The 22349-nt window shown below is 51.4% G+C and overlaps 1 protein-coding gene across 1 annotated transcript; it reads right to left on the bottom strand.

Moving 5' to 3' along the window:
• Positions 1-10721: 10721 nt before the first annotated feature.
• FEZF1 (FEZ family zinc finger 1) lies at positions 10722-14188 on the bottom strand. Its single transcript, XM_063324244.1, has 4 exons — positions 12909-14188; positions 12570-12704; positions 12086-12218; positions 10722-11478 (listed from the first exon to the last, which is right to left on the bottom strand). Exons 1-4 carry the CDS (start codon positions 13704-13706, stop codon positions 11174-11176), a joined length of 1371 nt encoding a protein of 456 aa, XP_063180314.1. The 5' UTR covers positions 13707-14188; the 3' UTR covers positions 10722-11173.
• Between the last annotated feature and the right edge of the window lie 8161 nt (positions 14189-22349).

The following is a 22349-nucleotide window of genomic DNA, read 5'->3' on the forward strand; positions in this document are numbered from 1 at the left end:
CCCAGTTTTGACTTCCATCTGCCTTCCTTGACAACAGGTTCCTTCACTGGTGTGATGAATGTTCAGGACAGAAGGAGCCAATAACAAAACACCTTCTCAACACATAGATTCTGAACCCTTGCATCTTTCCTAAGGGCAAAGATCCGGAAAATCCCCTGGCTTGGGAAAACAAAGAAACAAAGCAAATGGAGATGATACTCCCTCAAGAAGGATCCCATGGGAGCTCAGTCTTGACTCTGCCCACCAAAAAGCCTGAACACGGAGGGATCTATCCTCAGAAAGCTCAAAGAAGACCTGAGTTAGATCCTTAACACATCAAGTCGCATTTGAAACCTACTCCCTTTTAATAGATAATAGCCTATAAAACATATCAAAAGAAAATTAGCAATCCCTTAACACTGCTATTAGTCTTAATAGCTAATGAACTATAAAAGAAACAGACAGTTGGTTGGGTTGGGTTTTTGTTGTTTTTTTTCTGATTGATCCATTTAAATTTAACCTTCATTTGTTTAGATCTCACTGAGAAGCTGCTACCTTATTCTGAGCTACAACTGTTGCAATTAGCAGCAGTCTCCCACTGTGAGCATGAGCCTGATTGCATGGCGTACGTCTGCAGCGGAATGACACTGCCCAGGGATCTATTGAAGAGATCAGACTACTAACTCCAAAAATGCAGGATTGTCTATAAATATTTATTCAGCAGCACATTTTGAAATGGACGATAGCATGGTAGCATTTTGTGGGTGAAAATACTGTACGCCTTACTTATTATACCCACCATTCATAGAATCACAGAATGGTTTGGGTTGGAAGGGACCTTAAAGACCATCTTGTTCCAACCCCCCTGCCATGGGCAGGGACACCTCCCGCTAGACCAGGCTGCTCAAAGCCCCATCCAGCCTGGCCTTGAACACTTCCAGGGATGGGGCAGCCACAGCTTCTCTGGGCAGCCTGTGCCAGTGTCTCGCCACTTCTGCCTAACGTCGCCATTGTTGATGCACAAACATTTTTATAGATATAAACAGGATCTTTACATTTTTGGGATACACTTCCATCTTCCTCTCTTTCTATCTTCAGAATGCTTATATTTGGATTTTAACACAACATCGTCACAAAGCTATTAGATACCAAAGTGGATAATATTTCTTCATATCATCATCTTTCAAATACTCATATCTCATGCTGGCCCTACTGAAGTTGGTGGCAAAATCTAAGTTCTAAGAAGCTTCTGTCCAAGCTCTTAATAAAAATAAGTAATTTTATTAAAAATTACACAGCACTTGTCATTACTGAGAAGTGGATTAAAAAATCTATATCTGAATTGCAAAGATTTTCTGGTGCTCGTACAGAAGAATTAATTTTTACAAGAAAAGAGAATACTATGATATATCACCAGATTTTTAAAAACAGTAACAAAGTCAAACTCTAAGATCCCTGAGAACATCCAAATCAGTTAGGATATGATACTCCTGACAGCTGGGAAAGCCCCCATGGAAATGAAAAATTATTGGTTATAAACTAAGGTACCATAAATCGCATTTTACTGGTTTAGATTCCTGATAAGACAGGGTAATTGCCTACCAAAAATTGTCTTACTGATCCAATTGATCAGTTGGACTCAAAGGAGAGAGGTTTTTTTCCATTCACTTGAATAGCATTTAAATTCCACTCTCAGTTAAAAAAAAATAATAATAATTTAAAAAACTACACCACAAAAATCCTTCACCCAAACTCCAGAGACCCTCAGTGTGATCAGAACAGTATAATTTTATGTTAGCTTTGCAGTATCGCAGCCTGGCAGTAACCCCAGTGCTCGAGATCAAGGATCTCCAAACTGGAGTCCTTCACTGCAAATGGATCACACACCCTACAAGTGCAGTGGCCACGCAGAGGAGATGTCAAATGGCTGACCATGAGTTGATGCTGGCACATGGTTTGCCGGTTAATTCAGGTCCCTGGTGGGAGCAAGAGGCAAGAACGCAGGAGTGTGTCTGCGGTCAAAGCCACCAGCTCGTCTAGGTCTCAGCTTCACACCTCATCCAGCCCCAGCAGCCTCGAGACCACCAGGAGACTCCTCCTAGCGCTTCCTCTCCTCTTGGCTTCCCAGGTATAAGGCATGGGTATGATGGCTCTCGAACATTTGAAGAGGTTGACAGGTATCCAGGTGTCAAGAAGGTTGCCTGCACTTGTTGCAAATGTTTCACAGATAAAGCAAGAAGCAATCTCTTTTATGTGACTTCATGCAACCCAAAATATTATACGTTAGTGGGAAACATGGGGAGGTCTGCGTAGTCAGATTTGCTTATGCTAGCCTTCCCTAGGTAAATACACTCATTCTCCACTGAGGTTATTTTCAAGCATTATTTTTGTTGGAAAGGTACAGATATCCAAAAGAAATTCCCTTCCAAGGAAGAGCCTTTTTCAAAAGCAAACGAAGGACCGGTTTCCTGGTTGTACCAAAGAGTTGGAAAGTTTTAATGATTCCATAAATTCAAATTAATTTGAGGTATTTCTCAAAGAGACAGGAGAAGTATCCTATGAATTTAAGTTTTCTTCACTGAAGAATCCAGAACCTCTCTGTTCCCTCAGCAGTGCCAGCAGCTAGGAACAGCAACTGCTTTGACGTTACCTGCAGCAGTTACAAACCGAGAATTTTGCCAAGCTGCAAAGTCTTCGCAGTTGAATACAGACACAACCATGGGCTCCAGAAAGAGTCATTCCAGCTTGCATTGACAGAATCCTAAGGTTTCTTAAAATCAACCAGGTGCAAACAAGAGTTACGTGTGCTAATGAAATCTAACAATTGTCAGAAGTCAGCTCATCCAGCATGAAAAAGTCCTTAACCTACACAACACGAGATGGACCGTACCCAAATCCAAGGGGAATGCTGAAAACAAGCCAGCCACACGATATCTTACATGAGAGTATTTTTTATCTCCCTTCTTTAAACTGAGACACAGTGCTGCCAGGCCTGCAAGACATAGAGCAGCTGGAGATTATGGCACGCACTTGCGAGGCAGTAGGACTGGGATTTCATCCGTGCTTCCAAGGCCGCTTGAAAACATCACGTGCGCTTCAGGGCACCCAGCTAGAACAGCAGCTCTGTCCCCTCTGAAAGCCTGGCCCAGGAGGGCAGGGGAAGGGGTCCTTTGCGCCTACTGTCCTCTGGCCCCATCGGTGTTTTCATGTCAGATGCAAAGCAAACAAGGAGCCTTGGAGAGTGCTTTCACCCAGGGTGCTCCATGGCTTGAGGGCCAGGATGGTCTCCTAGGATGCAGATGTTGGCGTTGTGAGTCAGCCCAGCAAAGCAGGGTACAGCTGCCCATCCTCTGGCTACGTGGATAAGCGACTTCACGACCAAATTATTACGTAAAATTGGTCACTAACACCATTTGCTGGGATTTTGCCTTGTTCTCCCAGAAGTCGTAACAGGGAAGAGGGATGCTTCAGTAACTGGACTGCTTCAGGAGGCTGCTAGAAGAACTGCAAACTAGCTGCGGACAAGGCAGTACCTAACACGGGAGGAACTGAATCTCTCATTCTCCTAGAGGCACCTATGTCTTCTCCATTAATGGTGTAGAAAATGCAGACGTTTATGTTTGTTTCCTGTTAAGATGCCCAAAATTTGGGTGTAAGCATTGCCCAAGGTAGACAGGCTGATTTGACTCATGCCTTGAACAAGATTGTTCTGAATTGAACTTTGTTAAACGGGAAAATAAAGGATTCATAACCTAATTACTCCATGGGGTGTTTGGCAACCACTTGATTAAAAAAAAAGGGGGAGGGGGTAACAATGTCTAAACCTTGGTTAAGACTGTGGGACATTGTACAAGTTGGTGCTTCACTCTCCTTAAGAAATGGGGAAAAAACAGGCTAAGAGCTCTGTAAAAGAAGTGGACGGCTCATACAAAGAGCATGACAGGCAAAACTGGCCGGGAAAGCAAGGATGCCAGTTAGTGAATAATCTCATAATTCCAGAATTTCTCTTCACTGTGCAATAGGGTGAAACCAAGGTCTTTCAAAAGTATTGCGACCCCACCCTGAGTAACCAACTCTTCTTTTCTGACGCTCACAGAATGAAAACTTAACTTCCAGAAATTGGAATAGCAAACAGCTTGGGGATTGGGAATGCTCCTGAGATGCCTGTCATCCGCATTTAAATGATTTCTATCTGCTTATGAGTTGTTTAAGCATAGTGAAATCCTTTTTAATTAATCCACATTTTAAAAGGTGCTTCTCTTGCAAAATATTGGTACTGAGCACCTGCAGTTGGGCCAATCTCATGCTGTGGATCTGGGACCCAAATCCAATCTCCAACTTTCTCTCTGATCCTACGACTGTTTGTCATTTACATGAAGCAGTTCAAGGAAAGCGGGAAAGACCAAAATACACGCGCTGTCTCCAAAGCACGGGACAGACACTGCTGAAGTGCTTGGAGGCACGTGGAGCAGGAGCGGTGTTTGGACGTGACCTCCTCAGGCAAGAATCCAACCCAGCAGACTCTTCCTTGCCCTTAAGCTGGTTGTCTCTGGTTTCAAGCAAATTCCTCCCAATGCAACAAGTTTTTATAATAATGCTTTATCAAAATGTACTTGTAAAATTCTACAGAGAGTTATAAATGCTGGTTTGTAGAAAGAATTTGTAGAAAGTGATTCAGAAAAAAAAATCTTATGAAGTAGCACCCTCTGTAATTAGTAGAGAGACAGATGTAAGTTAAATATAGTAAATGCAGCTCAGCTGTGATGTACTCCTTTGCTTGCATAGATTAAAGTAGCTCTTTGCCCACTGTAACTTCCACTACAAGTCAGTCTGGTGTGCAATCACATTCTGCACCAGGGAGGATTTAGAACAATTTCTGACTGCTTTTTCAAGAAATATGAGTTTTGCATTGCTGAGGACTCAACTGCCTGTCTTGTGGCAGATCCGTTTTGGGGTAACTCCGTCTCTGCTGTAGTTATAATCCTTACATAATTTAAGATTTTCACAAAAAATGTAACTGTACACTGCATTTCTAAAGGTATGTGAGAAGAATATACCTAGAGAACCAGCACAATCCACTAGAACAGAAGAAACACTGTTTGTAGGAGAGGGCGTCTCTGCTTCTGAGGTCTCGCAAATCAAAACAGTCCATTACTTTATTATGTGAAATCGCAATAATTACAGGTTGTCCACAAAAGTAATTATGAATTTGTTTTGGTCTTTACCTAACTGTTCTAGCCAGTTCTACTGTTTCTCTTCAAGCTGGTTGTTCCCATAAATTTAAAAAAAAAAAAGTCATTTAAATTCATTTATCTGTATCTCTTGCACTTTCCAGGTTCGCGGGATGCAAAAGCATTACTGGACATAAGCAAGTGTTGGCTCAGCTTTTGGTATTCAGTTAAAGTAGCCCAAAGGAGTTTTTTTAAGATGTATTCTTATTTATGGTATGTATATTAATGTATTTGCTGGCAATCATAAAAGAAAAAAAAGAGTATGTGATTCCTGCGTTCCTTGTAATCATTTTTTGTTATTTATTTTAAAAGCCAATGTATTGTTCCTTTAAAATATAGTAGGTTAAAAATTAAGATTGCCATTTCTTTTTTATTTCCTCACAAACTCGGGAAAAGAAACAATCGATCAAAGCCTTTTGTAGCTAAAGCTGAATGATTATTTTTCTGAACATATCGTGGCTCAGATTTTGTTTAACTTCTTCGGCGGAGATTACTTTTGCTTGTTCAGAAAAAAATATTTATCTGAACGTATTTATCATCCAAGGATTTTTCATTATTGTTATTTAGAAAGAAAGTTCTCAATTCAAGATTATTTCTTTTAAGTCTGAGTTAGACAAGGGTTTTATTTGGAGGTATAAACTCTTCCAATGTTTCATGGTAATATCAAGAGGTTAACAGGTGTCTTAGAAATATTTTGAAAAGATTTATTATGTGTCATCAGTTGTATTTAATCCCTTGGAGATAAAGTACCATGAATCAAGGCTTCTTTTACATGCTGTGTCAGTCTGCAACTGAATCTTATAGTCCCATCCCGGAAAATAAACGTTTAACCTACCTGTGCAGTTGCAGATAAGCTGCTCACGCTTACATTTGCAAAGCATCACTCTCTCATTTTCCACACAAAATAAAACTTATTATGTATTGATTTCTCATGGAATTATTCAGAAAAAAAAAGTAAATCAGAAGACGAGGTTCTCTATGCATTTTAATTGATTGGTAACTGAAGATCATTTCTTAGAAATCACATAATAATGGTGGTGAAATATTAGCCACCTCAAAGGTGGAAAGGGAGGAGGTTTTGTATTTCCACAGGCATGGTTGTTGGATTTAATACTGTGCCTAATTAAGGATTTGATTACAACAGAGCGACTGAAAGCGGAGCCATTAAATAATTTCCATGAGAGCTTCAAAGGAAGACCGCGGATAGACGCTGCTCATACTTCACAATACCACCAGAGGTTTTAAAACGAGAAGTTTTGTATTGTTTCAAGAGTCACAGATTACTGAAGCAAAATGACAACTTTCTGCAAAGCCACACGGGACTATCGATGAGTCCAACCAGCTGTTGGGGGGTCACAGTGTGCTCTGCAGCCCCTAAGTCACCCAAAAGCCACCTGGCCCGTGAGCTCGCGCCGGGAGGAGAAGGGTGACCCAGCAAGGAGTGGAGCTGGAGCTACCACTGCTCTTACAGGAGCGAAACCTACCGCTGCTGTTATGGAGAGGTGGGACTTACTGCGGAATCGTTCCTACTACGGTGGGCAGCAGGGTGCCATGCAATTCCCCCTCTGCGAGGATGGTACCTGAGCGAATCAGTAACCAGTAACCGAACAGCCACTGGGACGAAAGACTGACATACCTACAGAGTTATAAATATTTCATATTAGCACATCAAAACGCCGTGCGCAAGTTAAGTCCCTATTTTCTTTACCAAGCACCAAAGAACAAAACCGTGACTGTCCCATTCTAAGCCTGGCACAAGAGGTGCAGGGTAGGAGCTTTCTAAGTTCTAGTTTTCAAGCACTGTCCAATTAAACTGTTCTGGTACTAAGTTGTGACTGACGTGCCTTCATTTGAGCTGGCTCCACATGAATTTGTCACGTTTTGTTTAGTCCCCCTATTAAAAAAAAAAAAAAAAAAAGGAAAATTAAAACCAAAATGCCTCCTTGACTAAATATTGTTCAATATCCATTTTGGGTACCTTAAAATATGCTGTATTTCTATTTTACTACCTGTCAACTAGAGCATGCTTTTGGGTAGCTATTGAAAAGCTTTGTGCTTAAGTTTACATTTCAACATGCTTGGATTTTTATTTTTTTTCTTAAACAACAAAATAAAAACCCAAATCCCCCCAAACCCCTCAAAAGTCATATTAATATTTTTTTCTTTTTTTTCCCCACCCTTTTTTCTTTTTTTTTGGGGGGGGGGGAGGAGGGTTAGGGAGGGGGCAGGGAGAGAGGAGGACAGTCTGATCACCAATGAAGCAATAGTAAAGCAAAGCCAGTACCATTTCAGCTTCAGCAAGAACTTTGTGTCTGCCTCTGTGAGAAGATCCTGCTCTTGCTGTATTTTATTTCTACAGCGATGTGTGGCAGCTTTGGTGACTCTGGTAGCTCTTTCAGATAAACCCCACTTTCAGCGTTGACACACGTTAGAATCACTGTAGAGTCTGACAAGCGCAGAAGAAATTTAGTCCTGTCTGAGAAATCCTGGGCGGGGACAGGGGGTAGAAGCAACAGCTCCTCCTTGACAAGGGCTCTTGGCACTGGTCGTGTCTCCCTTTTATTCAGTACTAAAGTGAAGCTGTTGTGATTGATGGGGGGTGGGCTACAGTGCCATCAGGATGCTTAACGCTCAACGCTGCAGCTCTGTTTTAGCAGATCCAGACACACCAAGACCCTTCTCCTGCCAGCATCCACAAAGGACCCATGGAATGAGGGTGACAGGATTCGGATAACGTGGCAATGATGCTGACTGGCAAGCAGGAACCAGAACGTGTAACCTTTCCTTTAGGTACATATGACTCCGTTTCTCCTATCAAAGTTATTCACAATAAAAAAAAATAAAATTAAGGAAAAAAAAAGATAAAAACTATTAATCTTGTCTGTGGTAAGGAGAGCTGTTAACAGCTCTAAGCTTTGGATGTATATGAAATTATGGGGTTGTCTCTCAGGATGATTTCATCAGCTTTGAATTGCCTCTGACCATTAACTGGAAATTCACTTAACCTGAGATTAATCTTGAAAGACAGGAAATGAAAGGTAATGCTGCACAGGCCTTCTGAGACATGTATTAATCCCAGCCTTTGACACAAACATGGTTTTATACGGAGAAATAACAAATGAGATATCCTTTTCTCACTGTGAAGTCCCACATCTGCGGTGTTTACCTCAAGAAATGTAGGAAGGAGAAACACTTATCCATGCCCATCACTGACTTTCTGTACTTCACCTTGGAATAAAACTGGAGAGCATCATTTCCACTCCATTTCAAAATGTGGTCACTCGTGCACATGAGTTCCTTAGCAAAATAGCATTTTTCTTCAGGAAGACACAGAAGAACCCAGATTACGCAGTGGCTGCAGATCTTTTGCAGAAGGGAAGGCAAAATACTGATTACTGTTTATAAACCTGCAAATGTTCTACAGTCAAGCAACGTCAGAAATTCTCTCTCCCTCTCTAACCATACAAAAGGAATAAATTAACTGCCGCTGCCTGGGGAAGCCCCAGCCCTCGTTTCTTCCAGCACTTGGAAAAGTCTGGAGAAACAAGGTAGAGCACAGAATTGACAGGCTTCTGGGTAACCAGAGCACAGAGTCTTCTGCGGTGTTCTCAGGCCTCATGTAGGTGTTTGATTTGAGACTGCTGTTACATGCTCAGATTGTGGACAGATAGATTCTCCTTTCTTTTAATCATATATTTACATTCATATCCTTTCATCATGGTAGGAAATTCTTTTGTGACTGTTCCAGTATACCTGCAGTACTTTAATAGTTTTGAACTGCTTAAAAGAATTATAAAATGAAGATACTGAGCACCTCACCAAGCTGGTTGCAGCATCTTGTACTATCACCCTTGCTGAGCAATAAGAAAAATAAGTTGGACTTCTGCTTCGATTCATGTCGCTCAAGCAGAGGCTCACAGAAATGGCACACCCACGTCTTTTCAGTGGGATCTTGGGGGCACCTTACCTTTCTTTACATGTTGCAAAAGTTCACCTTTGGCAAGCAAGGAAAGAAGAGGAACTAGCGATGGACTGCAGCCATCAGGTTTGGGAGGAGTTTATCCCTGTTGAAAGCTGAATGACCCTCTCCCGGCCTCGGGAGCCCGGCAGAGCCCGGCGGCTGGTCCTCAGGGGAAACCCAGCCTGTCCCCCCGGTCTGCAGGGCCCGCTCCTCTCTGACCCTTCCCAGCCCCTTTGTCCGGGGTCACTTCAGCTGCTCACCAGCATTCCGCTCCCTGCGCCGCCCGCGGCTGCCCCCGCTGCCCCAAGTCACCCTGGAAAAGCGGGGAACGCTCGCCCCCACCCCCTGTTTCCCCGAGGTCTCCCAGACGCCGAAATCCCTCCACCCGAAACAGCAGCCGGGCTCCAGGCTGCTTTTCCCCGGGAACCGAGAGGGAACCGGCGCGTCCCCCGGGCTCCGAGAGGGGCCGAGCCCTGCCGGGGTGCCGCGGTGGCGGGGGGTCCTGGCTGAGCTGCCGGTCCCACCTGTTGCTTTGCTTTTGACAAGTCCAGTCGCCCGTTCAAGAGGATTCCCTCAGTAATCCAAGACGTGGGGAAGGAGAAAGACTCGCTCCCCCGCCCTCAGCCACCTTCAAAGGAGCACGGTGAGACAAGTGGCCGCCGGCCCAAACTTAAAAAAACGTAAAGGCCGCTGGTTGCAAACACCCTTGAGAGGGTCAGCCCGGAGAGGGGGGCGGGAGCCTGCAGAGGGATATCCCTCTCCTGGGTGTAACATTAGCAGCTTTATCACCATCGCGACTCTTCCCATACAGCCAAAACCCAGGGAGGACCCCAGATGCTGAAAAACCTCGGGAAGAGCAGGGCTGCCCCGCGGGACCAAACCACCCTCTTGCGAGGGACCGGTCCTGCAGAGGTGACCGCCGGGTCCCCCGAGAGCGGGGCAGGCCCCCAGCCCCCGCGGGGCTCCCTGCGCTTCTCCCCGGACGCCCCCGGCCCCCCGCCCTCGGGCCCTGCCCCGGAGAGAAGCACCGCCCGACCCCCCCCCCCGCCCGGTAAAGGGCCCCCAAGCCCGGAGCTGCGGGGGGTAAGCCGGTACCCCTGCTTTTCCCGAGGGGGAGCACCCGTTTTTCAGGCCTGTTTCTGTTACCCCCGGGGGAGCGGGGCGACAAACCCAGCCGCCCCCCTCCCGCCGCTCCTCAGGCGCCCACCGACGAGCGGGCTCCGCTTTCAAGGCTCGGCTTGGCAGAGTCTGCTGAGCAGCTAATAACATAACAACCCGGCTTTGATCAATCCGAACTAATTACCCCTCTTAATTAAAGTCTTTAGCGGTTGTTTCAGTGTTTTGGCAAGGAAGCGGGGGAGGTTTGCCGTTAGACAACGCCAGCGCCGCGCTCCCCGCCCGCCCGCAGCCCCCGGGGCCGCCAGCGCCAGCCCCCGCCGCCACTCTTGTTCACAGATTTATTTCCACCAGCTCAACGAATTCTTTCTTTTTTTTTTCTTTTTTTTTTTTTTTTCCACGTGCAAGAATCAAACCGAAATTCAGATCCGTACATAGCGAACCAGCTCTGTCCATATAGATACGATATTCAGGGAAGGGGGAGAGGGAGAAGGGGAAACCAAGAAAGTGGGGGGGGAGATAACCAGCAGGCAGCGGAGGCAGGGCGGGATCGACACAATGGAAATATATATACATCGAAATAATTAAAGTGGTGCAGCTTTCCCGGCTCGGGTAATACAGATCCCAAATAAATACAGCAGAAATTGGCTTGGCGCTTTTTCTTCTTTTTTTTTTTTCTTTTTTTTTTTTCCTTTTAAAACCATCTCGCCACCTGAGATGCGACAACAGCAACAACAAAAAATAGTCTTTAAAAAAAAAATAAAGAGGAAACAATCAGTCCCATAAACGTTAGTGGCGATATAGAGCATAATACACAAAAACCGCTTAACAGGTGCATGCAAAGAGGCGGGCTGGGGGCGGCGGGAGCCCCCGCCGCGGCCGCCCCTCAGGGCTGGAGCGGCGGCGGGCCCTGCAGCAGCGGCCCGGGGGGGGGCGGCTGGTCGGGCCCCCCCAGCTCGGCGGGGGGCCGGGGCAGTCCCAGGGCGCTGTCGTGCAGTTTGCGGACGTGCTTCTTGAGGTCAAAGTTCCTGCAGAAGCCTTTGCCGCAGGTGGGGCAGGTGAAGGGCTTCTTGTCGTTGTGGGTGTGCATGTGGAAGGTCAGGTTGTACACCTGGTGGAAAGCCTTGTTGCAGATATTGCACTTGAACTGCTTCTCCCCGCTGTGAGTTAGCTTGTGGTTTTTGTAGTTGCCTGGGAAGGGAGACAAAAAGAGCGAAGGGACCCGGGGCTGAAAAACTGGACGCTGCGAAGAGGAGGGAAATAATCCCCAAACCCTGTCCCATCCCTCTCGGCTTTAGCCGAAAACGACCGCCGCTCTCTCAGCAAATACCTGCCTCCTCCCCCGTCCTTCCCGCGGCCCTTCCTCTGGCAGCCGAGAAGGGAACTATCGAATAAACCCAAATCGCACCGGTTGCAGAACTAACACCCCCGGTTGCAGCCTTCCCAGCAACGCGGGGAGGAAAACTGCCCAAACTCCTGCGCCCGGAGGGGACAGGCGGCGGCGGACTCGTTTTCCGAAGCGCGCTGGAAGCTGCGCGCTGCCGCGCTCGGAAAACCGGCGCTGCCCCCGCGCTCCCCCCAAAACCAAAGCCCTGCCCCGCTCCGGAGGCCGTGCCGTAGGAAACGTGCTGGTGCTAGCGATGCTTAAAATTAACCCAAATCTCTAATAACGGAAATTAAAACCAAAATCAACTCTTTCCCCCCACTCTCCCCGTCGCAAATTGTCCCGACGCTTGACCTCGCCTGGGGCGTGGAGGGGGGGCGCGTGTGCAAGGGAGAGGGCGCTGGGGACCGGTACCTTTCTGGTGAAATCCTTTGCCGCAAAATTCACAGACAAAAGGTTTGTAGCCGGCGTGTATTCGCGTGTGCGTGTTGAGGGTCGAGCTCCTGTTGAAGGCTTTGCCGCACTGGTTGCACTTGTGTGGCTTCTCCTGGGGGGAAACAAACGCCGAGTCGCGGCTTGTTGGGTTGTGTGGTGGTGTGCGGGGTTTCTGTGGTGGTTTGCGGGGTTTGTGTGGTGGTGTGCAGGGTTTCTGTGGTGGTTTGCGGGGTTTGCGTGTAAGCTGTCGGCTCCCCATCGCCGGCAGCGGGGCACCCCCGGTACCCCACCGTGCTTGGGGAAAATGACATCCCCCCGCGACTGCGTCTCGGCCGCCCCCCGCACCGCGCCGCTGCCTCGGAGCAGCCGGGTAACGCCGGACTCCCCAAAAAGCGTGAGCGGAGGGGTCTCGGGGCGGGCGGGAGGGAGGGAGGGAGGGAAGGAGGGACGGAGGGAGGCTCACCTGGGTGTGGATGATCTTGTGCCGGCAAAGCGTGCTCGCCTGTCTGAAGCCCTTCCCGCAAACTTTGCAAACAAAGGGTCTGGCTCCCGTGTGCACCGGCATATGGCGAGTTAAGTTATAATGTGCATTAAATACCTTGAGAGTGAAATCAGACAAAAAAAAACAAAACAAAACAAAACAAAAATTTTAAAAAATTGCGATTAGAAGGCGAGAGCGCCGAGGGGACGCCGTCGTTTAAAAATCAAGCAAAGCGGGTGACCGACAACCCGGCGGACAGACGGACGGGGGTAGGAGGCTGGGGAAGCAGGGGGAAGGGAGGCGGGCCGCGGCTCTACTTGCCTTTCCACAAACTTCACAGGTGAAAACTTTGGGCTTGCTGCTCGGGGAGCCGCGGCTGAACTCCGAGGTCTTGTAGGCGATTTTTTCCGAGAGGAGCTGGGCGCTTTCTTTCATGTAGTGCTGGAGCTGAGCCTGCGACAAGTCCTTGAAGGCTACCCCCGCCGGGTACTTCTCCACGGCCGGCAGCACCAGCTTGTTCCGCTCCGCCAGGTAAGCCTTGGGCTGCGGGTGCAGGGGAGAGCTGAGGAAATAAGAAGCCACCGGGTGGATGTTGACACTGGAGGACGGGTGACAAGGGCTGTCGCCTCGGTTGAAATAGCACAGGGCTCCCATGGCGTGGAAGGAGGAGTGATTGACCACTCGGGGTCTTACCAGTTTGTACTGCTGCAAGGGCAGGGCATCGCGGGGGAAATCTCCTTTCAAGCTCAGGGCACAGTTCAAGAGATCGCCGCAGCTAAAGGAGGGCGAGGAAGAGGAGTCTAAATGAGCCTTCCTGGGTTCCGCTCCGGCCACCGCCGCTTTGGGCAGGGGGTCGTACGCCACCGGGACAAAGGGGATCATGCAGGGGATGGAGGAGTTGAGGTGCAGCGGGTGCTTGGGGTCGCCTTTGGCCACGGAGCCGTGGAGGAGCTGCGGGACGGGGATGGAGCGGGGCTCTGGCGTCCGCGCCATGATGCGCTCAATGGAGAAGGCGAGGGGCTTGGGCGTGCTGATCATGTTGCTCCTGGCAGACAGGCTTTCTCTGGCCGGAGGAGTCGCTAGGATTTTGGTCGCCGTGTGGTGGCCACTATTGTCCATGGCTGGATTGCATTTGTTCGCCCGGTTTGAGCCGCTGTGGTAGACGCCTCTTTTTTTTTTTTTTTTTTTTTCCTTTTTCCTCCTCTCCCCTCTCTCTCTCTTTTTCACTCTCTCTGCCCCTTTTCTTGTCACTGAGCTGCAAGGAGGGAGACCAGCATCGCCGCCGCCACCATCACCACAGCCTCCGCCGGCGGAACCAGCCTTCTCAGTCCAGTGGACTCATGCCAGCCCATCACAGTTTACTTTGGCGCACCAATGACTCGGGACAATCGCTACTTATTTCTATCAATAGAAAGTGTTGTGTCAATAACGCAGCCAAGATCTCGCCAATCGTTAACTTCCAAGAGGAGAAGGTAAACTAGATAATTGCTCAATTCGCTTCCAACAGTCAACAGGAAAAGTTTTTTCCCCCCCAGTAAGCGGCTACTTTTCATTGGCGCCCGCGCCTCCCCCGCCCAGGGAAGGAGGCGTCTCTCCTTCCTTCTCGCCTCTCTCCCCTCTGCCTCCCTCCCTCCCTCCCTCTCTCTCTTTTTTATTATTATTATTATTTGCAATCTGCTTAACCAGGCTTTAGAGGCCAAGCAAATCCGAGATCAATTTTCTTGTTTGGCTTTAAGTGACATCATCTAAAATCATTGTCCAAGTGCTAAATAGGGATGTGAAACCCAATTCAAGGGCAAGCGCCAGGGTATTTGTCAAACGAGGTGCTGCAGAAGAAGCGGCTGGAGGGGAAGCTGTTTGTTTCCTTGCCACTTTCCAGCCCGAGCTCTCTTTGTACGTGGGTGTGTATGTCTGAGGGAGGGAAGGAGATGGCTGCTCTGGTCCTGTGACTGCTCCTGGTCTGCTCACAGCTTTAAAGAGCAAGGTCAGGCGGTGGTGAGCTTTTGGAAAACACAGTAAACAAGCGAGCAGGGAACTTGCGATGAGCAGACGGCGAGAGCAACGCGTGGGTATGCGGGAACCACCGGGGCCAAATCCAACGAGTGCTTGTGAGCAAAAGGGTGAATCAAAACCTGGGGCTGGGGAAGAGAAGGAAAAGGGGGTAGGAAGAGGGAGTGCCTTTCAAATCAGAAGCATTATTTTTAAAAAAATATATAATATATAAAGTAACCTGCATACACGCAAGGTATAGCTTCTCTGTCCGTAAATAGTACATGCACAACACAAATACCGAAAACTCAGAGTCGGTATAGATACACGAAGAAACACACAGCACACACGCTGCTTATAGGTATGTATGTGCACCTAAACAGCTGCGCTCCCCGGATATTTAAGCAAAGCTTTGGCGGCCCTGGGTAGCTCCAGCGCCCCGAAGCAGGGGGTCGGGGAGAGGAGAGGAATAGCGGTGGGTAAGGGACTTTCTGTATTCCCCCCCTGTCCCACCGCCACCCCCAGAGGCCGGCTCGGGGTCAGGACAAGCTCCCGTTCCTCCCGCCGCCCCGGGCATCACTCGGCTGGTGAATCTGAGGCCGCTGCCGAAATCCGCGGTCCCTTCGCTCTCCCCGCCGCCCCGGGAGCTGGCGGGGCACTGGGAGGCAGAGCCCGGCCGCTTCCCCCGGCGGAGGAGCCCACGGGGCGGCCTCCACTCCGGCGGCCCAGGACTGCCCTTCTCCGGGGCCGGGGGAGGGAGGAAAGGGGTCCTGGGTCTTCCTGGTGGAGAGGAGCCTCCAGCGAGGTGGGGAGGCCGGGCTCCCGCTGCTCAGGCACCAGCTGGGGACTCCGCAAAAGGCTGCGTCCCTCCCGGACCAGGACAACTCGTTTGCGGGAAAGCGGGAGCAGAGAGGAAGGGCTGGAGCCCGGGGGAGGGAGGGAGGGAGGGATGGATGGGTGGATGGATGGATGGAAGGATGGATGGAGGGAAGGATGGAGGGAAGCATCCGCGCCCCTGGCGCTGTGACAGGGGCGATGCCGCGCCGGGTGACCGCGGCCCCGTTTGAGGAGGAGGCGGCAGCGGCTGTTGCACGACGGTCCCTCGGCAGCCGGGAGCTGCCGTGCGAGCGCCGGGGAGCTGCGGGGGACGGAGGAAGAGATGTCCCCCGGTCACCGGGACAGGCGTCCGACGGCGGGCGGGGGCCCGGGCATCCCTCCCCGCGGGGGATGCGCCTCGCCCGCCCCGCGACCTCCCTGTCCGCCCCGTCCCCTCGGTGCCCCGCAGCTCACGGGGCTGACCCCTGGATGGACACAGCCGTGGGGACACGCGTGGGGCGGAGGAAGGCCCCGAGCCGTGCCGGGGTGCCCGGCCGCGATGCTCCGCTCCAGCCCAGCTCCCTGCTTTCCCTCGGCCGGGTTGGGGGTCGCTGCCCCCGCGGCAGATGGGACGCAGCGTTAAAACCGTAATTGCCGCCCCGGATCGGGTTGCCGCAGCCGCCCGCCTCTTACCTGCTGCTTCCCGACCGGCACCGCCAGCCCCGGCTCGGCCGCTGTCACCGATCCCGGGGGGGGGGGGGGGGGGGGGGGGGGCGGGGGACGGGACTGCGGGGACCCGGACCCGTGTCCCCCCAGCGCCGTGCGGGGCAGCTGCCCGTTTCTCCGGGGTGTCGGTGTGTCTCGCTTGTTTTGTGCCCGCCAGAGGAGAGTTTCCTCCTTCAGAGCAATTTACATTTAATTCAATCTAGGCAAATTTCCTCTTGATTGGTGCTGAAGAAGGGAATTATTGTTGAGTGGGTTTTAGAGGCTTCAAATCCCATATACTTAATATGTTAACAGCTTGCTCTTAACTGGTCTTTTTGGGATTGACTTTTTGACATGTGTTTGAAAGTAAAATATGTAGTGTCATTTGAGCAGGGTAAATATCCCAAAGCAGCAATTACAGCCCTGCCGTTACAATTATACTGGCCTCCTCGATTCTGAGATACACTTGGAGAAGCGGGAGCTTTATTATTCGTTACTTCTTTACGGATATGCCGCAGTTTCTTTCCGTACAGCACATTAAGGTTCATATTGGTGCCTAATAGCGCTCTAAAAGCCATATTTAATTTTTAAAAAATTTTTATTTTTGGGAAAATCACTTTCATCTCAGTGATGGAGCCTTGCTAGTGCTGGAGTTGCAGCAATAGAGATAGACTTATTAAAATCAACGCCGATATAATTTTTTTTTTAGTCCTGTCCCGGGCTTAGTTTTGCTTTGCACTCGGACCTCATCTTTTTAGCGATATTACACATCTGCCGAGCTGCAAATATCCTGCAGTCGTGCTGATGCAGGGAGGGTTTGTTTTTTTTTTATTTCTTCCCGAGGCAGAGAGATTTACAGGCTCTGAGAGTGGCGAAAAGCAACCTCTTGGACGGTTTCTTTTTTCGGGGGTTGGAGGCACGACCAGCCCCCCCGGGCCCGGACCTCTCTCCAGGCTGGCGGCACGTACCGAATCCCGGCAGAAGGGGCCGGCGGGGGGAAGGAGCGGGCCCGCCGGCCTCCCGGAGTTACAAACCGTCGAAGGAATTAAGGGCAAAAGTTTTGCCTCGAGTTGATTTCGTGTTCTGCCGGGGATGGCTGCTGTTCTCTTTTTCCCCGTAATCGGTTTTATGTTTCATTCGCTTCTAAGCTATGTTCTTGATATTGCTCACTTGCATTATTATCATAACGTATCTCTACATGCACTCAAAATTCGAGTCACCGGCGAATTCATCTCGTCGTCAGGATTACTCCAATCCGATCCCAGAGGCGATTAGAGGGAGGTAAAATACCGCCTAAAGCCTAATCTTTAATTTCTTCCTCCTTAATAAAATGAATAATTCCATTGCGTTTTTAAGTAAAAAATGAATTGAAAAGGATAATAACTCCGCTAACCTTCTGTTGCGTGTATTAATCTTTTCCTGGAAGTGTTTTACCGCAGCCCTCCCGCCCTCTCAGCGAGCTCCCTCCGTGGGCTCCGAGCCGGCTCCCCACGGCCGGGGAAGGGGCGACACGGAGCGACCGGGCTCCGGGGCCGTCTGTCTGGGCGAGTTTAACGGCGAAGGACCCGGGAGGCTACGGAAAACGCTCCTGGCCGCGGCACCGGCAGACCCGACGGCGCCTGGTCAGAGCCCGATGACTGTTGTTATTATTATTGTAATAATCATCATTATTGGTGCCACCATCGAGGTTCGCTGCAAAAGCTGGGGTTTGCTCCCACTAAATCCCGGTCCTCGCCGTTCCCTCCCGAGCCACTGGGTTTGTGAAGAGGCGATTTACTCCCCGAGACGGGACCGGAGCTGCCTCCGTTCCCCCGCTCCGCCGCCGCGCCCCGCGTCCGAGCCCGCAGCCCCCGCCGCAGCCCAGCGCATTGACCCCGGCTCCTTTAAAACTCGGGATTAGCCGCTGGGGAAGTCAAAATACAAACGGGGGAAGTAGTTAAAGCGGGGAGAAGCCGACCCCGGCGTTACCAGGGTGGAGGGCCAGCTGCGGTCCCCCTTTATCAGCCGGGTTGAGGGAGATCCAGCGCCGCCGTCCTTTTCGGTGGGAACCCGCTGCTGCCACTGCCCGGCCGGCTGCTGGGGCGGGGGACGGGACTCCCCGGCCCTCCTGGCCCTGGCCCCGGCGAGGCGAGGACGGCAGCGGAGCCCGGGCGCAGCGGGCAACAGCCGCGGGCTCCACGGTGGCCACACTGCTTCAGGAGCGCGGGCAAAGGCGCTTGGGCTTGGTCGGGTTGGTTTAAGTTGTAACACTTCGGCGTTTTCTCCACTGACATTTTTTCCGGGGGAAAAAAATAATGAAAAATATATATACACATACAAATATATGTGTGTATATACCTTCTGAGACTATGTATAGTCTCCCCATACAGTGAGTGCGTGTTGGCATCCCTCTCTATCAGTTCCACCGCAAGGAAAAGAATAAAGTATTGCTATTTTTAACCGAATCCATCACAAAAGAAAAAACAGTTGACACTGACCCGCCAAACACAAGTGTTCCCGGAGGTAAAACAAAGTTTGACAGTACAGTGCGACTCGTACAGACCCCCTCTAAACCGAACACCAAACGGGTGCAAATTAAGCCTTTTCACGTATAAAGCCTTTAATCACATATAATCGAAATTACAAGTGACCCTCTAAAGCGGCGCTCCCGGCCCTCCCGTAATTCATGCAAGCGATTTGTCTAAGTGTGCCAGCTACGAACGTGAACTGCAGCAATCACGTCTAATCTAATCAGTCCGCCTGTGAGGGGACCCAGCGGTGTCATCAGCTCCAAAGGGCCCTTGGTGAAAGTGGCTGGGAGGGGCCAGCGGCAGCTGGAGCCATGAATGACACTTTCTCATTTGTTCCTTTCCCAGTTCAACAAATGTTTAGCCCCGTTGCTGCTAAATGAACGCCTTGCGCTCTTTGGCTCGGGGAAGCTATTTATTTTTTAAGATTCCTGAGCAGGATCAGGAGCAATTAACTTATTTTTGTTTCTATTTTCTCCCAGTGTATTGGGAGCTAACCTGGAGCAAAGCGAAGAGCTGCCGGGCTGCGTGGGCGCCTGCCTTGCTGCATCCCCGGCCCCGGAGCGCGCCGGGGAGAAGGTGGTCGCCATCAGCAGGCTGCCAGCCACGGAGCCGGGACGAGACCCCGCTCTGCCCTGGCGGGGTCCGTTTCGGTGCGAGGGAGGGGGAAGCCAAGTGAAAAACATGAAAATATGGGTAAAAGCAGGAGCCGTGCCCCGTCCCGGGCGCTGCTGGATGGCGACTGGCGAGGGCTTCCCGCCGCCCCCCCGTCGTTCGCCCGGCACCCCCACCCGGGCACGGACACGGGGGACAACTGAACAGCCCTCGGGGAGGGGCAGTATTGCCCCCAAACTCAAAAACTTTGGGTTTTGGTTGGTTAGTGTTATATTTGGCTGGTGGGTTTTGTTTGTTTGTTTTTTAATTTAATTTTTTTTTTTTAGTCTGTATTAGAACAAAACGCCGCTGGGCAACCCGGGCCGCCCGGGGTGTCTCTGCGGGTCCCACGGGGCTCCCAGTTTCTGTCCCTTCCGCACAAACGAGCCCAGGTTCCCCCCGCGGCCTCCGCAAGCGGACTCTCCCGTCGCTGCCTTGCGGCTCCCGCCGTCGCCTCCGTCCGCGCTCGGCGGCTGCTGCTCAAACAGCCACAGTTTGATCCAAAACCCCTTCGGGAGGTGCAGAACGGCACCCCCTGTGCAGGACGCCTCACCCCGCCACACTCCCCTCCCCGACACCGCGTCCCCCGTGGAGCCGCCCTTTCCGCCCACGCAGAGATGCCCCGAACCGCCCTCCGCGTTTGGCGTGTCCCGGGGGAAGCTCGGCCGCCCCCACAAGCCTGAAAACACCAGGGGCCTGACACCAGACCCCCCTCCCAGGATGCATTTGAGAGGGTGCCGTGTCCGCAGGGCCAAGCAGCGAGGCCACCCGGTCCCCCCCGGAGGCCACCCGCCCCCTCGCTATAGCGCTCCCCCCGAAGCTGCGCCCGGTCCTGCGAGGAGGGGCGGGTGGGGGGGTGAGGGGGCTGCCCGCTCTCTGCTCTGCTCGGGTGTAAAGCGCGGGGGGAGGGCTTTACAAGCACGAGTTTTACCAGCGGGGAACCGGCGCCCCAAACCCGGCCTCTGCCTCGCCTTGTCCATCGCCTCCTTGGCCGCGGGGGAAGCGGTAGCCGAGGGCAGCGAGCCCTTGGCCCCGGGCACGCCCCCCCCAGCCCCGATAGCGGGGCCGTGCCTTTTCCTGGTTGAGCTTCAACAGCCCCTTTTATGCCACAACGGTGCGGGAGAGGGGAGTGTGTGTGAATTAGAGGAGACCCCCTTGCTAAGGGCTGCCCGCTTAGGAGAAGCGGCGGGGGCGGTGAGGCTGCGCCCCGCCCCGCCGGGACAGGGGACCGCGGAGCCGGGACCGTGCGGCGAGAGGGGACGCTCGTCTCCCCCCGACGGGCACCCACCTCCCGCAGCGAGCGGAGCATTTCAACGCCTAAATTGAAATGTTAAAGGCGGACCTTGCTTCCATGTCGGCGGGGCTTTGCCGCGGCTGTCACACAGATACTCACTGGCCTTCTCAAGCTTGGCGTCGGTTCACGGATTCGCAAACCTAGTTACTAAGAAAACACGTGAATTATTAGGAAATTGAACGACCTTTGGAGGGCTGTCATTTCTGTACCTGCCTCCCTGTGTTGTCTGCTCTGCTGCCTTTCTAATAATAACTTAGCAGATACTTTGTGTCTGAGTTAATGTCTCTGAGATCACAAACATCTTTTAACTTCTTCATGGTTACATCACCTTTGTTTTGTTGTTTGTTTGGGTTTTTTTTACTATTTCCTTACTTATCTCGATCTTACCGACAGACATGTCTTGCAAGTACCGCGTGCAGATGAAATCGTATAGCAAAGTGCTCGACATATGGGGCGTGCATGTATCATGCTACATGAAATTTGAGTAACTCAGACCTACTTCAAGCCACAAACACTTTTTTTTTTTTTTTTTAAAGATGATATCAGGGCATAGAAAGGGCTGACTGCTCCCTAAGGGACATGGAACTAGGGGGACTCCCCAGGCCAACAGGGCAGGGCACCACCAGCCAGGGCTGGTCCCACCACCCGCATTCCAGGGAGCAGGGCAAGCTGGAGCAGGGGGAGAGCTGGTGGCAACTCAAAGTCTGTATCACCAACCTGTCTGTGATCATCAGGCAGGTCTGAAGTCACTCCAGGGGTCAGGGTTTGGATCAACAGGGCCCATGAGCTGGAAACCAGCACTCCCCCTCTACTGCGGAGGCTGGTAGCCCCACAGTGTGCTGAGATGGAGTCCCCAGACAGAGGCGGCGGGTGGGGGTCCCAGGTGAGGCCTGTCAGGACCATGATGGCCTGAGTCCTCTTGAGCCCCTGACAGGTGAAATTACTATAACCTACTCTGTAATTGTCCAAGTCAATAGGGAGAGTCATTAGCTTTACCAGGAAGCCCTTCTTGGTATGGAGACAACTGGGGACAGAGGACAAGCCCGCAGGTGAGAAGAGTGAAACCAGTGTGTTTTCCACAGGGCTTTTGGCTAGCGGGGCCGGGCAGATGGGCTACTGCTGGGTTGGTCTCCCCTGAAGGCGGGTTGGACCCATCACCTCCTGGGCTGTGCTGGCGACAGCCACTTCTGTCCCAGAGTTTCTAGTTCCCACGCCAAGATCCCACACAGTTGGTGACTTGCTAGGGACAGCGTCCAGTTTTGATAATGCTTCCCACTCTTGTGTCATCTCAGAACCTTAAAAATTTCTTAATGCCTAATTCTCAGGAGAGGCCTGCTTGGAGCTGGCATGCCCCTGCACTGGGTGGCCTCGGCAGGCACTGCAGGGCCACCGCGGTGACACCTGCCTTCACCTGGTTACAACTGGCTCCTCCGCAGGCATCTCTGCAGGGTCTCAGGGAGGTAAAGGCTGAGGGCAGAGGGCAAGCAGGGGGATCCTTGCAGAGACAAGCTCCCTCTGGGCCTGATGGGCACTGATCTCTCTCTGCCTTATTTTTCTGGGGAGCTGGGAGTTACGTTGTGCAGCCTGGCTTCCTCCGAACCCCGCTGCCCGCCACAGCCAGACTGGGGCTGAGGCTGCAGCTCCTGCCTGGTGGGCTACTCCTTACCGACCCTGGCTTTCAGAGCTCCACCTGGCCCTGTTGATATTTATCTATTGATACTTATCCTTGGTGCCTGTGCCCGAGCCCTCCGCGCCTCCCTGGGCACCTCCGGGTGAGCACTCGGTCGTGGCACCAAG

This window comes from Chroicocephalus ridibundus, chromosome 1 (genome assembly GCF_963924245.1).
Source record: "Chroicocephalus ridibundus chromosome 1, bChrRid1.1, whole genome shotgun sequence".
NCBI lineage: Eukaryota > Metazoa > Chordata > Aves > Charadriiformes > Laridae > Chroicocephalus > Chroicocephalus ridibundus.